This window comes from Sturnus vulgaris, chromosome 9 (assembly GCF_052056855.1).
Source record: "Sturnus vulgaris isolate bStuVul1 chromosome 9, bStuVul1.hap1, whole genome shotgun sequence".
NCBI classification, from domain to species: domain Eukaryota; kingdom Metazoa; phylum Chordata; class Aves; order Passeriformes; family Sturnidae; genus Sturnus; species Sturnus vulgaris.
Genome location: NC_142251.1, coordinates 27,783,402 through 27,799,468, shown reverse-complemented (window position 1 = coordinate 27,799,468; position 16,067 = coordinate 27,783,402). Strand labels below are relative to the sequence as shown.

The 16,067-nt window shown below is 42.2% G+C and overlaps 1 protein-coding gene across 1 annotated transcript in view; it reads left to right on the top strand.

The window, feature by feature from the left end:
- Nucleotides 1–14,329, top strand: part of SUCO (SUN domain containing ossification factor) — a 37,691-nt gene extending 23,362 nt beyond the window's left edge. The window contains exons 12-24 of the mRNA XM_014874777.2: nucleotides 201–221; nucleotides 455–510; nucleotides 1,450–1,541; nucleotides 2,020–2,085; nucleotides 4,357–4,431; nucleotides 4,904–5,000; nucleotides 5,853–7,001; nucleotides 7,770–7,857; nucleotides 9,071–9,175; nucleotides 10,102–10,256; nucleotides 10,593–10,684; nucleotides 11,789–11,844; nucleotides 12,441–14,329. Of these exons, the coding sequence (XP_014730263.1) occupies nucleotides 201–221; nucleotides 455–510; nucleotides 1,450–1,541; nucleotides 2,020–2,085; nucleotides 4,357–4,431; nucleotides 4,904–5,000; nucleotides 5,853–7,001; nucleotides 7,770–7,857; nucleotides 9,071–9,175; nucleotides 10,102–10,256; nucleotides 10,593–10,684; nucleotides 11,789–11,844; nucleotides 12,441–12,887 (2,499 nt within the window). The 3' untranslated portion in view covers nucleotides 12,888–14,329. The remainder of the gene's footprint in view (nucleotides 1–200; nucleotides 222–454; nucleotides 511–1,449; nucleotides 1,542–2,019; nucleotides 2,086–4,356; nucleotides 4,432–4,903; nucleotides 5,001–5,852; nucleotides 7,002–7,769; nucleotides 7,858–9,070; nucleotides 9,176–10,101; nucleotides 10,257–10,592; nucleotides 10,685–11,788; nucleotides 11,845–12,440) is intronic.
- Nucleotides 14,330–16,067: the final 1,738 nt, after the last annotated feature.

Below are 16,067 nucleotides of genomic sequence, written 5' to 3'. Positions count from 1 at the left end.
TCTTGCTACCCAAGGCAGATGAAGTTGTGTTACCACTTAATCCTTCCCAGCTTGTCATCTTAGGCATTTATAGAAGTGAATTAAACTCAGCAGGACTCTGTAGTTGCCTGTGGCATGTGTTCAGCCTTTGTACTGACATCTACTTTTTTTGTTTGTTTTGTTTTGTTTTTTTTTTTCTCCTTTCCTCTCTCTCGCTTCAGATGTTCATCAAGTACATAAAGGTTAGCAACTTCTTCTTGTGGAGTGATGGCTGCATGGGGCTGGGGGTGTTCTCTGCTCGACTCAGCTCTTTAATGCATGGCAAGAATAAATCTCTGGGCTTTTCTGCTGTGGGCAAGCTGCAACTCCCTGGAGTGAACAAAACTTGCAATTTCAAGATTGAATGTTTATGTCAAGTGAACTTTTGGCTCTGTGGGTCTTTGGAGTTTTATTTTAAGTACCTTTTATTCTTTAGGTGGAGTTGATATCACACTTTGGATCAGAGCATTTTTGTCCTTTAAGTCTTATAAGGTAATACTTTGTGTTTTGCTTAATCTTTCTACCTCCTTGCAATGAGGATTAGTCTGTTTTTAGAATAGCTGGGCAACAATTCCAATTTTCAGCTGCAGTTACTTGTAAGTATTGTGGATTGAAGTAGTTGCCTGACCTGCCTGGTGTGTAGTGTCTTTCATGTCTGTTTAAAGAATCTTTGAATCTTTTTATTTGCTTCCCCAGTATGTAAGTAATAGTTTATATTTGCAGGGGGAGGGAAGGAGGAAACAGGAGCCTTGAGCAGCTTTAGAGCAGGACAAGAGCATTTCAAGGCTGACAAAGCAGGACAAGGAACAAGTAAACTAAAAAGAGCAGGTGTGGTGAGTGCTTTTTGGAAGCTGCTGTGCTGTTTGGCACCACGGGTGCATGTAGTCAGTAATGCTTGCAATAGCTGAGTAGAAAAACCTGTGAATTTGTAATTCAGAGAGCCATCAGCCTCTGTACTGTTCCTAAAAAACAGGTTTTGAACCTGGGAGGTCTTTAGTGTTAAGAAGTCAGACTATATTTTTAGTTCACAAGACTGCTTTAATTTAGATTTACCTCTTCTGCCAAAATTCAGTCCAAGATAATGTGGTATGCAAAGTGAGGTAGTTCTGAGTAGATATTCCTAATATTTAGATATTCCTAAAGCAAGTCAAAGGTGAGACTGAAGAGGAGATGCAAGAGCTCATGGAAAGACAAAGAGGTCTAGGTTAGACTTGGAAAGGAAGAAAAGACTCTTGGGAATTAGAATGAGAAACAGGATCTTGTTTTGGTTCTTTGTAGATACAGCTTAGAGAAAATAAACATCCCTGCTGCTTGATCTTAACTGACTGTACCTACTGTATCTCAATACTTGTTACATGAAGGTAACACTGCTTATCAGTTATGTCATATCATTCCTAATACTAGTTTTTTATTTTAAAACTTTGATCATAGAGTATTTGGTACTAGCATGGTTGAAGAATATGAAGAAATAGCTGATTCTCAGTATCAGTCTGAACGACAGGAACTGTTTGATGAAGATTATGGTAAGCAAATATTTTTGTGCATTTTTAGCCATTCACACAGCTATTGTGCTGATCTTGGTGATTCATCACTTCCTGTATATGATGGAAGATTTGACTGTTTAATTATTTGTTGACAGTGTTTCAGCATTTCTGGACTTTTCTAACAATCCTGTGAAGTTTTAAACAATGTTTAAATGTAGCTATGTAGAGTATTGCTTTAAAATGATAGTAATAAGTCTCTGATTTACTTGACAGAATAGACAATTTCTTCATGTGCTGACAGTAGGAAAGGATTACTAAAATAAAGCAGTTCACACAAAACAGTTCTGTTCTTAGTGTCCATTTCAGTTTGTAATATCTGACCTCAAGCTTTCTGTAATTTTATTTCCACACTGTCAAATTGACATCATTGAGTGACATATTAAATCTTGAGGTTTATATTCTTTGCCTATGACAGATTAAATTTTTATAGTCACGAGTTGTTTTTCTTTATACACAGATTATCTATTGGATTATAACACAGGGGAAGAAAAATCTTCAAAAAATCTTCTTGGTTCTGCTACAAGTGAGTATGATTTATTATTATTTAGAAAAAGTTATTCCTGTGCTTAAAACAAGGTGTGCTAATTGAAAATGAAATAATTTGTCATGTAACATCTACAACTTTCATATTCTGCTGAAGGAATTTGTGATTCTTCTTTAGTTTCATAGAAATAATGAAAAATTTGTAGTTGGGGATCATTCTTAGTGTTCTAAAAATGATTTTTCAATTTGTAAGGATATCTGTTTTGTGGAAACTTGTTTTCTGTACTTAAGGATTCTGAGTACTGAAAATCATGTAAAAGTTGCATGGGGATGTAAATGACCAGTACTAAAGTGATGTAGAACTTTAACTGGAAGTTGGAAATCTGTGTTTAATTAAAATGCTTAACTTATGGGAGGCAATATAAAGATTTGCTTTGTACAACTTCAGGGGGAGAGAAGGATGGGGAATGCTATTTCTGAGAACACTCCATGTAAATACTGTGATTTATGTTCTTCATAAGGGCTGTGTATTTTTTGGAGAGAACTAAAGGTTCTTGACTATCTCCTTTCACTTTTCCCGTTGGAAGACTTCCATGTGTAAGGTTTGCTTGGCTGAGAATCCTTGAATATTCAGTTTTAATGGTATTCTTCCCTGCTGAATTATTCAGGGTAGTATCACCTGAACACACCATTTCCTAAGGAGCTCTTGCACTCTACCACTCTCCCTTCTGTCCCACCTAATGAAGATTTGTTTTTCTAGTGTAGATTTGCACTCAGTTAACGCTGTTTGGAGTCAGGCTTTGCTTTCATCCTGTAGTAGATCAGAGCTACAGAAATATTTCATACTTTTTCCTAGAACATTGTTGTCTCCTGAGAATAAGGTCAAGGCTAGAAATATTCACAGTTTAGAATAGTTTTGAAAAGGAAATAGATGGTGAAAAAGGCAGTTTATTTCTAACTGTGTGCTGCTTCTCACAGATGAGATAAAGCAGTAAATTCTTCCCTGACACTGCTTATCTCTTACTTGTGACTTCTAAATTTCTTATCTTCAAGCTATCTTGGTGATGCATATTCACGTGATCTGTCTGCAAGGGCAGTATTAGATGTTTATATTCACTGTCTGAGAAATGCAGTGACTTTCCATTTAATTTTTTAGACTACTCAAGCTAGGATTAAAAGATTTGAAACACCTGTTGCTGATAGTGCTCAGCTGTCTCTCTAATGCACTGAAACATTGCAGTGACCAGTATTTAGTTCTGCCTGGTGGGTTTTGTTACTGAGACCTTTCCTCTCTGTCAGGGTGGTCAGTGCTCCTCTTTTGGAAGGAGTGGAGTTTATAGGTATTGTTTTTTGGTGAAGTTTTTTTGTATGCACAAAGACAAATGTGACAGGTTTCCATTGTGAATCTTAAAAGTAGAGTGGGAAAGAAGGTCCTCTGAGGAGGAGATGGAGGGTTCTCAGACATTTAATCTCATAAGAAACATTCTGCAATCTTCCAGGAGTCTGAGCCTTTGAGGGTGGCTCACTGTTCTCTCTCCTGCCATTCTCACATTGTGAAGCTTCTACACCAGCTCTGTATTCACCCTCATTTTTCATAAGAAACCATCCATAGCTCAAATTTAGCATCTTTTGAGTATTGTGACATTCTGCACTATACAAACCCAGATAAATGAACATAAATCAGGAATTGCAGCTTCTGACATGTTCTGGAGGAAAGGCAGAACCAAAGTTTTGAACACAACTTCCTGGAGCCCAAGGAATTAGTCATTACTACTAAAATGCCTCTCTAGCAGGATGACCTTGGCCGTGTGACATACATTGCCATGTGTTGATGGGTGGGGGAGAAATGGGCAAAATGAAACCAGCTTCTGTGTGTTTACAATGTTGTGCTCTCTACCTGTTCCTCATCTTCTAAATGAGTCTGGCAATTATGTTTGTTGTCATTATCAAGACCTGTATTATCAAGTAGCTGTATTTCATATCTGTGCTGATGTAGAGCAGGCCCTCTTGGAATTCACCTCTGTGAATTCAGAGGGGAGAGGAACTGTTCTACTTAACAGGTCCTTAAAATAAATACATGTGTAAGCCAGATCTGTGGATATTATGGTACAGGTTTTCAAATGCAGGTTTGTGGCTTATACACTTACCTTTAAAAGAAACAGCTGTCTCCAGTGTAATAGAATGACCAGATATTACATCTTTACACTGTGATTCATTTCAAGCAAGTGTTGCAAAATATGAAATTTCTCAGTGCTGCTGATCTCTGGGCCCTCAGAGAGTGCCCTTGCTGAATAGCTGTTGTCTCATTTAGATGCTATCCTGAGTATGGTGAACATTGCTGCTAATATGCTTGGAGCCAAAACTGAGGAGGCATCTGAAACTGAAGGTACTGTAGTTTAGATGAAAAGCATTCTGGAAAGTTTGCATTTCTTTAAGGTTTTTTTTGTGAGGAGTTTGATGGTCAGTGATGGTTTAAATGAATTTTTTCACCTTTTGTGGCACACTTGATTGGTGTCATAGAACCTAGTGATTGTGAAAAGTGCTGAATTTGTTGAGAAGAAAAGCCATGCAAAGATGACACATGTGCTTGTTCAGCTTTATTGGAGATCTTTGCTCCGTGTTACCCAACTGAAGTTGTCAAGTCCTAACTTGCTGCTTCTTTATCAAAATATTTTGAGGCTGTCCACAACATCATACTCATAAACTGTCAGTAGCATTTCATTCAGATAACTTTGGATAACTCTGCAATTAATTTGGTAGTACAGCTAATCATAAAAAACCCCACCCAGACCTTAGAATTTGTTGAAAGCAAAGGTAGTTCTTGAATTTCCACGTTCAGATTTTCCTCCTTCCTGCAGCTGGGAACAAAAGCGTGTCTGAAAATGTCACTGCCACCCCTGCAACTTCAACAGCTGCACCAAGACTGCCTGAACCAACACCTGTTCCTTCACCAGAGTAAGTGATTGCTTTTGGGCTTTTTGTAATGTGCTCCATGCAGACATAAACAAGGGAAAAAGCAGGTATTTGGTAAAATCTGTAGTGTGGTAATGGCACTAACCAGAGAAATTTAGTGTTTTGGTTATGTCTATTATAGCTATTTCCATTGTGGTGTGTTTTGTTTTGACACAGAAACTGACTTAATATTGTTCCAGGTTTTGTGGTCTCCTGCAAGGGAGACTAATTAGGAATGTAAATTGTATTGCTGAAACTTCAGTAAAATTACATTGACAAAATTCTGGTTTAGCAGCTTCTGCTTTGGTAGACTTCCCTTAATGAAAACATATATGTAAATGTACAGAGTGAGCTTGAGAAGTTCTCTATAGATTCTGTTGTTTTTCAGTTGATTACAATTGCTGATAATTAGGCTGTTTAAGGCCAAGACCCTACCTCTTCAGTGTTAAGACATGACTTTTGGTGTATTTAGTGCCTTTATGGTTTTCTATCATTCCTGCTGTGAGGCTGAGGAAGGTCAGTAAGAATGCTGGGATTCTTGCATTTGAGGGCTGCATCAGCAGAGTGAGATGCTTGCTGTGTAAAAAAGAGGTTTTGAACTGCTGACTGTTTTCAGGGTTGAGGGAAGGGGCAATATCTAATTGAGAAAACTTGCTGTTTAAGAGGCAGGGATTGAAATAATTTGCTTATTGGGATTGAAAATTGAAAATGCTGTCTTGCAGAATTTCTGTCTCAAAACCAGCCTTTGGTCACTGGACTTAGCTTTGCTAATTTTCTGAAAGACTGTTTTCATGGTCTTCAAGAGCAGGGATGTAAAACTGTTGAATTAATGCCTTGTCTTTAACTCTGTTGTAGACTTGTTACTACAGATATTCCACAGATAGAGCAATTAACGGTGGATTTGACTAAAGAAAGCCCAATTGTTCAGCTAATGCAAGAGTATGAGGAGGATACAAGCCAGTCCACAGTAACTCTGCTGCTCAGTGATGAGCAGGAGGAGGAAGCAGCAGCGTGGTTTGAAGTGGAGACAGAGCAGTACTGCTGTGACATGGCAGCAGTGTGCTGCATTTCCACCTTCTCGGAATACCTGTTCAGGTGGTGCTCGGTGGCAGCAGCCATGCATCGGCAGCACAGCAAAACTGGGGGTGAGGAGAGGCCACCTTACCCTGTGGATGTGCAGCAGCCAGAGCCAGCTCTGCCTGAATCTGCCCTGACAGCAGCAGAGGAGCCTCTGCCTGAGCAGTTGGACAGCAAAGCTGAGAAACCCCCTGGGACTGTTGTTGCAGTTGACTTCAGTGCAGCCCACGAGGAGATCAGTAATGAGACCACAGAGTCCATTGAGCTGGAGCCAAGCCATCCTCAGACTGTCTCTCCATCCCTCCTCCTAGAAGTGACTTCTGAAGTGAAGCCATCCCCCACAGCAGACATGGTGCTGGAGCCTCCAAAGGAAGACTCAGGCCAGGTGGCACCAAGGGCCACTCCCCAGGTGGATGTGCCAGAGCTCAGCACTGAAATGGAAAAGGCCGAGAGCTCAGTTGTAGAAGAAAGCCCCGAGACCAGTGTGGCCACTGAGGTAAAGGAGATGAGCACAAGAGAGACTGTTGCTACTCCAGTGATGGCAAAGCCTACAGAGACTGTTGTGCAGCCTGAAAGCACGGTGGACGTGGCAGCCAGCGATGCTGCGGAGGGAAAGGAGAGCACTCCAGAAGTGCAGAAACCTGCGGTGCCTCCTGTGGAGCCTCCTGTGCCTGCAGACACAAAGGAGGAGGAGCAGGCAGCAGAGGAAGCTTTGCTGGCCATTCCTGTCTCGGGGGGGCCACAGAGAACAGCCACAGATTTCTATGCTGAGCTGCAGAACTCCACAGAGCTGGGCTATGCCAACGGGAACCTCGTGCATGGATCCAATCAGAAGGAATCTGTCTTCATGCGCCTCAACAACCGCATCAAGGCCCTGGAAGTGAACATGTCCCTCAGCAGCCGCTACCTGGAGGAGCTCAGCCAGAGGTGAGCCCGAGCAGGGGTGCTCAGGGCCTGCCAAGTACAGGGCAAGTTGGACAGAGGGTTAATCACAGCTTAAAACTTCATGCAAAACTGAGGAAAGGGAGGATCCAAGCCTAGGTGGCTGTTGGAGTTACCCCGTGTGAGACAAGGCTCTTGCCTCTTTGTATTTCAGATAAAATCCTGTTTGTTGTATTGTGGGTTTTTTTAAAAGGATAAAGTGTTGTTAGGATGTGGGCACTCATCCTATCAATAATTCTTTCTACAAAAGGGCACATCCTTGTTACTGTTGAACTGAATGTCACAGACTTACAATGCCTTTATTATTAAATTGTTTCCACTTAAAGTACCCTGTTATCTGTAGTAACTCTGGTTAAATAAGTGACTGTGGAGAGGGAACCGATAGCTTCCTATGGAGAATGTCTCTGTGTGTTAATGTTTATCTGTGGTGTTCCTTAGCTACAGGAGAGTGGGGAAATGTACCCATTCCAAGGAAGGGGCTCACAGTTACATTTACTGTGCAGAATGAATTCAGTAAATTGGCACTAAGCTTGAAGGTGTTGAAATAGATTTGACCCTAACCTTGAGGAAAAAAAGAAAAGGCACATCAGTTTTATTTGTGAAACTTTAAAGCAGATACCACTTGATGTTTAAATGAACCTCTTTGGGCAAAGAGAAGGTTTTTGTTGGCATAGTCATGTTTTCTGAAGACAAGTCTAAGCTTTGAGGAGTTTTGTGCACTAATATTTCAACCTTAAACACTTTTTGTTTTAGGTACCGAAAACAAATGGAAGAAATGCAGAAGGCTTTCAATAAAACAATAATAAAACTTCAGAACACCTCAAGAATAGCAGAAGAGCAGGTATGATTTGCTTGGAGCATTGTTGTTTTCCAAGTTAGAAAGACTTACTTTTAATCAAGAGCTGCACAGAGGTGCAAAAATTCTCTTTCAGCTGGGCTGTATGTCTGCCTTTTGAAAACATCCATTTCATGCTTCCCTATTTTTCTCCATAAGGAGATTTTTAGACATGTTCTTAGTTGTTTCAGAATAAAGCCATTTTCAGCTCTGGTTTCTGATTTTGTACTTGAAGAAAAGATCAGTTGTCAGCTGGTAATGGCTAAAACTCTTCGATGTCTTTGTCAATGAAAGAGTTATCTGGGGCAGTTCCAACCCTTGTTTATTGGTTGTAACTGCACTCACACAAATTTTTTAAAATTTGCTTCATTTTTCATATCTGATTTAAAGTATTGATAGACAGTTTCCCTGCTGCTGAAGAGATTGAACCTATGGGAAGGTAGAGGGGTACAGTAATGGGCCAAATCTGCATTTTAAAATGCAGTGCATGTAACAAAGTCTTGACTTCATTCTTTAAAACGTGGATTTTCCCTGCTCTGCCATCTTGGCTTTCCTGAGCAGCTGTGAAATAGAGCAGTAACTGCTGTGTTAAACATTCACTAAAGCAGCTGTGGCATAGCAGACTTGATCCCAAACTGTCTGCAAGTTTCTGAAGTGCTGTCCTAGGCCTGGAGTTTCTTCATCTGTGAACAATGAAGAAAATGGCAAGTTTAATGTGTTGCCTTTTCTGGGTAGGATTTGGGGTTTTTTTGGAAGAGTATCAGTGCTGGTCAGTCTGAGGCTAGTCTGTCTGTTGTTCTGCTCACCTTCCTTAAATTCTCAGAGGATGGAGTCCTGTCAGGGCTCTTCCCATGGAGCAGTTGTCTGGGAAAGCTGCTCCTGTCCTGGACTGTGCATCAGCCTTAGGCTGGAGCTGTGCCTGGGCAGCTGTGTGTGTTCTGTGGCCTCCTGACAGTGACTGTGGAGCTGCCTGCTCACTGTGCCCGTGGTGAGGACAGCAGAAGTCTCTCTAATGAAATGCACTTGGCATCATGGTAGGAAATGTTAGCTGACAAATAAAAATGTTTCATGTGAAGGCCGTGTTGAAAACAACACGGGACAGGCTGTGTGGCTGCTGAGTGCCTTGCTGTGTCAGACAGAACACAAATTCTGTAGCCATGAGTGCATGTGACAGTGGGAGCCAGAGCACTGACAGCATGCCCATGACTGTTCCCCACAGGATCAGCGTCAGACAGAGGCAATCCAGCTGCTCCAAGCACAGCTCACCAACATGACCCAGCTGGCCTCCAATCTGTCAGCAACCGTGGCAGAGCTGAAACGTGAGGTAATCACAGCTCAGAGGAAATAGATGCATAAACACATCTGTTTGAAGAGATCAGAGTCTTCAAATTAAGTTTTAAATTGTCTGTAGTGTTGCTTTCAGCCTACTTTACCCTAAACTTCTAGCTGCAGATTTGAGTAAAAGGAGCTGTCTTGTGCACAGCAGAATTGGTCATGGTTACTGCAGCCCTGCCAGCCCCCATGATTGTAGTGTGAGCCAGGGCATCCTTCTCCTTCCCTCACTGGCTGTTGTCATCTTTAGAGATTAGGGAAATCTTGGCAACAATATTAGGAACGTTTTCTCTCAAATGTTTATGTTCTGCCTGGCTGGCATTTCCAGCAGTACCATAAACATGATCTTTTATATTTTGTGCATTTTGCCAAGGAGCTCCCTTGAGCTAACACTTGGTGAGACTCCTCCTTTGATACCTGACTGGCTAAGCTTCTGTTTTAGTGCTGTGGCCAGTGAAGCCATTGAACCAAGTGATTATAATGGTATTTGCTGAAGTACTGCAGTGTCAGCTGATAAAAAGCAGTTTAGATTTGCCATAGTATTGTATCCATGTCAGCTGAGAACCAGAGAAGTTTCTTTCTGAGCATGTTTTTTTTATGAGGAGTATATTGCTTTCAGGGAGGTTTGGATGCTCTTTTCAGGGGCTGGCAGCTTCTGTAGTTATGCTGATATTGGAATTATTAGGGGAATCTTGTCCTGTTAGCAGCTGGTGGGATTCAGTCTTCACTCTTCAAATGCTGCACAGCCAATAGACTGCATCAAACTTCTGAAAAATCACTCGAATATGAGCAGGTGCTTAGTGAAATTAAAGAAAAAATAAGTTGAGAACATAGCATTTGTCTTTTAGAGCTTAAAACATAAGAATGGCAGTGTCATGGAGTTGTTCTGTGTTTAAGAGGTGTCTCAAATCCCTGCAGGTTTCTGACCGCCAGACTTACCTGGTGATCTCTCTGGTTCTCTGCCTCATTCTGGGCTTGGTGCTTTTTGTGCAGCGGTGCAGGAGCCCTTCTCAGTTCTGTGAAGATTACCTCTCAAAAATTCCCAAAAGCAATCACTACCCTAGCCCCAAAAGGTAATAGATTTATATTTGAAACTTAATTGTTCTTGCAGGTTTTATTAATATTTCCTGAGTCTGCTGGTACTGGCACGTCTGCTTTAATTCTCAGTTTTCTTTCTGTGCACTCAGAATTGATAGCAAAGGGCTCTCCATTGTAACACTCTCCTAGGAGCATTTTGGAACTACTGCACTTGAAAAATATGCCTTGATAACTTGTAGCAAACAGTCCTGTGTCTGTTAGCCAGGCTTTCTTGGGCACCTCAACAGTTCTGTCTTTCTGCCAAGAATGATTTTTAAACATGACAAAGTCCTGAGAAAAATGTGTTTAAAAAGCTTTCTGGAATTTCCTAGGTGTTTCTCTTCATATGATGATATGAATTTGAAAAGAAGAACTTCCCTTCCACTGGTCAGATCCCAGTCTTTCCAGCTAGCTGGTAAAGAAGGTATTATTTATATCATAGATCTGGTCTGTGGTGCTGCTCTTAGTGCTGCACAATGTGTGTGTGGTTCATGTGTGTGTTCTGTAAGGTGGTTTGTGAACAAGTTACCAGATATTCACAGAACTGTGCTGAATTATGCTAAAACCTTAAATGCAGTTTTTGCTGCAGATATATTCTGCTCTGCAGATGGTTTTTTGGGGTTAGGAGCAATCAGTCAATCAGTGCAGGCACTCAGGTCTGCAGAGATGTGAAGCTTGCAGAAAGTAGCTGCTTTTTTTTTTTTTTTTTTTTCTCTTGGAAATGCCAGACGTGGGAAGTCTGAGTGCCCTACTTTTCTGAAGTCCTGATAGCCTATGTTTGAAACTTGGCAGGTATTTAGGATTCAAATTTAGCAACTTCAGTAAGAAATCTTAGACCATTTACCTTGGCTTGGGTAAGAGGAATGATCTGATCTTTGCAGTATTCGTGGTAGATTTGGGACAACTGAATTTTGATTTCCTAGGCTATGAGTGTCATCCAAAAGCAAGAGTTGAGATCATAGTAACTAGCAAGTATGTTGCTGACACAGCTCTTCTGGGTGCAGCAAACTTGCTTCACAGGTTTTTGTTCTGTGAATAAAACTCCATTAAAACTCTTGAGTTGGCATGAACACTAGCTAAGGCCCAGACTACTTTTTTTTCAGAAGGACACTTTTCCCAAATTCTCCCTGCTGGTCTCAGGTCTGTTTGAACATCTGCCTTGTTGGTGGGTGCACATCTGTGCTGTCAGGGTTAGGCTGCACGTGAAATACATTGGGAGCAGTTTGTTTTCCTAGACTTCAGCATTCAGACTCCTCCTTTTCCCTGTTCTTTGCACCTCTCCCATGGCCATAACTGTGAGGAAGCCAGGAGTTTTCAAGTGTTGTCACTCACAGCTGCCATGACACACAGGGGAGTTTGTGTGGTGACTACTTCCAGTGTTTGTATTGTGCCCCCCTTAACTTACAAAGGGAGAGAGGCAAAAATGTGCCTGCTCAGTGGAATATTTTGTCATGCTGCTGTTGGTTGGGATTGTGTTGCTCTAGAGCTGGCAGTGTCAGCACTATTGAGTGTCTGTTCTCTCTTACAGTGGATGCAGAGGATCTGTACATTGTGGAGCCCCTGAAGTTTTCCCCAGAGAAGAAGGTACCATCTCACCCTGTGGGGAGGGAGCTGGTGGGGCTGAGGTGTTTGTGCTGGCAGGTGGGGCTCAGAATCCCAGGGTTGGAAGAGACCTCCAAGATCATGGAGTCTAACCCAGCCCAGCACCTCAACTAGACCATGGCACTGAATGCCACATCCAGGGATGGTGACTCCACCACCTCCCCAGGCAGACCATTCCAAAGCTTTATCACCTTTTCTGTAAAAAACTTTTTCCTAATATCCAACCTGTATTTCCCTTGGCACAGCTTAAGGCTGTGTCCTCTGGTTCTGTCAGTGCTACCTGGAGAAAGAGACCAACCCCAGCTGACCACAAGAACCTTCCAGGGAGCTGTAGAGAGTGATAATGTCACCCATGAGTCTCCTTTATTCCAGCCTAAACAACCCCAGCTCCCTCAGCCATTCCTCACAGGCTTTGTGTTCCAAGCCCCTCCCCAGCCTCGTTGCCTCCTCTGGATTCTCTCAAGCATCTCAACGTCCTTCCTCAGCTGCTCTCCCTGCTGCTTCCTAGGCTTGGCTTGGTTGCTCTGCTTCCCTTCCAGAACCTCACCATTTCTTTTTTTTTCCATTTGTGGTTTCAGAAAAAGCGTTGCAAGTACAAAAGCGAAAAACCAGAGACTATTAAGCCGACAACAGAGCCCCTGCACCCGATAGCCAACGGGGACATCAAAGGCAGGAAGCCCTTCACGAACCAGAGGGACTTCTCTAACATTGGGGAGGTTTATCATTCTTCCTACAAGGGCCCTCCATCCGAGGGGAGCTCTGAGACATCGTCACAGTCAGATGAATCCTACTTCTGTGGCATCTCGGCGTGCACGAGTCTGTGCAACGGGCAGAGCCAAAAGACAAAAACTGAGAAGAGAGCTCTCAAACGGAGACGGTCGAAAGTTTCAGAGCAAGGGAAGCTCATAAAAACTCTGATACAGACTAAGTCGGGGTCCATGCCAAGCCTGCATGACATAATCAAAGGAAACAAAGATCTAGCAGTGGGAACACTCGGTGTCACGACAGTCTCTGGACACATCTAAAGCTAGCTGGACTTGTCAAACAGGAGAGTGTTTGTTCGTTTGAGAACAGTCTGTGGTATTCTGTGGGAGGATAGTGGGAGACGAAGAGCTCGACTCATTGGAAAGTATTCAGAAATTTGGTTTCTGCCTTTTTAAATAGATGGGATTGTGTCAATCTTGGCTATAAGCTGCAGCTTTACAAGGCTGATAATTTCCTATGAGAACAGCTTGGGGGGGGAGGGAGGGCAGGGTTCATTTTATAAAGGTTTTTTTTCACAGTTCCTGGGGCAGAGAATTTTTGAAACCCAGTTTGTTGGGTGGAATAGGGATAAAAGCCTAATCCTCTTCCTTTAGCTTTGTTCCTATTTCTTGCACCTTCCCATATTTATGTGCCTTTTGTCTATTTATAATGCCACTGGAAGAGGGGAGATTCAATTGTTTGTCATTTGATTTATTTTGTAATTTCTCTAGCTTTTTTTGAAGATGCAACACTACAGTGCTGTAAAGGGACATGTGTTGGCCTTCAGCTGGACTCAGTAATGTGGACTGGATACTGTAAAAATACCAAGAGATGGACTTGCCTAACTAGATTCTTGTTTTGCAAACTCTGTTGAGGAAAATCTCTCACCAGGGATGGCAATTGTGTTTACTTGCACCTTCAGTCACAATCGGAGCTTACTCTGATGTGCAAAATCAGTGACGGCGGCTCTTCAGGATTTCCTGTTGGTGAGGAATCTGAGGCTGAGGAAGGCATTTGTCACCTGAATGGCCTGCTGCAGCTCTCTGGAGGAAGTGCATGAGGATTGCTCCCTGCTGTTGTGCTGAAGAATGTGAGGCTGCATTCTCGGAGTTTGCCAAGCCTGGGAGTCTGAGCCTCGGGGCTGGCTCACAGCTGGTGTTTCCATAACGTTTGCTTTTGTATTGGCTAACAAATGTGCAGTGTTGGTATGGCTGGTATTTCATACTCAAGTGTTTTTTATTTTGACTGTGACTGTGTATTTGGATACTATAGGATGTGTGGTTGCTGAGCTGTTGAGTGTGGTTCTGAGTGAGTGGAACAAAAGGTTATTCCTTTTGGACAGGTGTTACAGGTTCACGTTGTACAAAATAAGTTAACTTATTGAGCACTTTTAGTGGTACCCTTTTTAACAGATCTAATGCCTCTCCTGGGTATTGTATGTAATGTGACTTATTTAAAGCCTTTGTTTTTTGCTGCTTTCTTGTTAGTTTATGAGTACTTTAAAGTGATGTACTTTCAGAGTTGATCTGCACAATTAGCCAGTCAGAGCACATGAACCAGACGTGTTGAACATGAATTCAGAAGGATGTCAAACCTGGATGAAGAAAATTCATACCACCAGAGTGCAGCATCCAACGTTGTGGAGCAAGAGTATGTAACTACAGAGCTGTAGTGCCATTAGAAACTGTGAATTTCCAAATAAATCTGAACACTTTGTCTTTCATTTACTCGCATTTTTTCCTTTGAAAATGAAACTCGTGGCTTACATTCTTTGTGAAGGACTGGTCTTAAAATTTCAGTCTAGGACTAGGACTTGGGATCCTTTGGGCTGTAGTAAGGAGTTCATAAACTTGTCAGCCTAGATGGTTTTTTTAATGTTTAAATAAAGAAGAGTGTGGGGGAGTGGATTCTGAGGGCTGAGTGGTGCTTTGTCCAAAAGGTCAGGAATTGTGGCCCTGTGAAACTGCTGGAGAGGTTTCCAGCAGGTCACTTCACACTTGCCTTGGGGGATCCCTGCATGTGGTGGCTTTCTGTGAGAAGAACTGCATGAAATGACCTCTTGATACTGTGAAGGATACAAAAGGCCTTGAAAGGAAAGTTTAGGCAGTCATTATCTCAAAACAGAGTTTTCAGCTTGAAGTTTGCCCTTTACTGGTCGCTCCCCCTCTGACTTAATTCTGTCAGGCCCAGCAGGACTGTGTGCAGCCAAATCCAAATTCACGGGCTGGTCAGCGACTCCTTGTCAGAGGAGACCTCCCCAGCACTGAGTTTTCACTTGAGTGTCTCAGGACTCTCTGCTTCATCATAGCACTCTGACTTTAAAATAAAACTGAATGTGGAGTTTCCTGAGGGAAGAGAGTGTTGGATGTTTTGTGGGGGGAAAGTATGGGTTTCTTTTATTTATTCCTTCCACTTGATCCGTCAGTTGTTAGAAGCATGTGTATCTTCATTGCCCAGGCAACCACTGGGCTTTTCAGTAAGAATCACCTGAAGCTGGATGTGACTGAATTCTTAAAACAGCCCCTCTTGACACACTGGCTATGAACTAAAAGCTCCCAGATAAATGAGGCTGTGTGTTGAAATCCCAAGCACAAGTTCCGATTTTCAAGTTAACAGTTGCAGATATGAAACCCAAATGGATTCTAAACCAATCCCTTACTACCCTGCTCCCTTTATACATGTTAAAAACTGGGCCTGATTTAGGGGCTGAGGAGTTGATGCATTTTGTGGAAAAACACCAGTGATAAAGCTGGTCCTGTAATGAACATATGGGAAATGTGTCATGGGAATAAAGCATCTGAAGGAACCTACAGGGCCGATTATGCTTTTGCAGATTTGAGAGTGTGTTCTGGTAAGAGATCAGACATTGGACCACAGCTTCCACCTGCTGCTGCTTCGTTGCTTTTAGTTATCTGTAACCACTTAAAAAAAATTACCATCAGCTTATTATTGCCTAATGTTTTCCTTTCATGTGGGCTCTTGAGTAATTTTTTACTTTCAGTTTTATTGATGTCACACAGTCTAGCTTTCAAAATTTGGTTCTTTGGAATCGAGTGTCTTGGTTATATACTTTATGTAGGGATAATAGTTCCTAATGAAGACAGTTTATACCTCTCGAATTCCTGTGTGACAGTCTTATGATATTGCAAGCAAAGCTTGGGCAGCTGTTGGGATAAAACACGCGGAAGCCAATATGTGTGCTGGAGTGAGGATGGTGTCCTTCAGTCCTTGGGCAGGTCCTGAGCCCAAGGTCAAAAAAATCTGTAATGCCAAGGTTTCCATGTGAGGGTGGATAGGTGCAAATGCACCTTGTTGCTGTGTTTGCCAAACAAAGGTGTTTAGGTTACATTCATTAAGTATCAGTGGAAATCCAGGCTTTTTAAAGATGCAGACTCCACCAACTGTGTGGTGATGTAAGCAGAAACCCCAAATCTAAGGGTGCCTGTGGCTTGTGCTTTTGC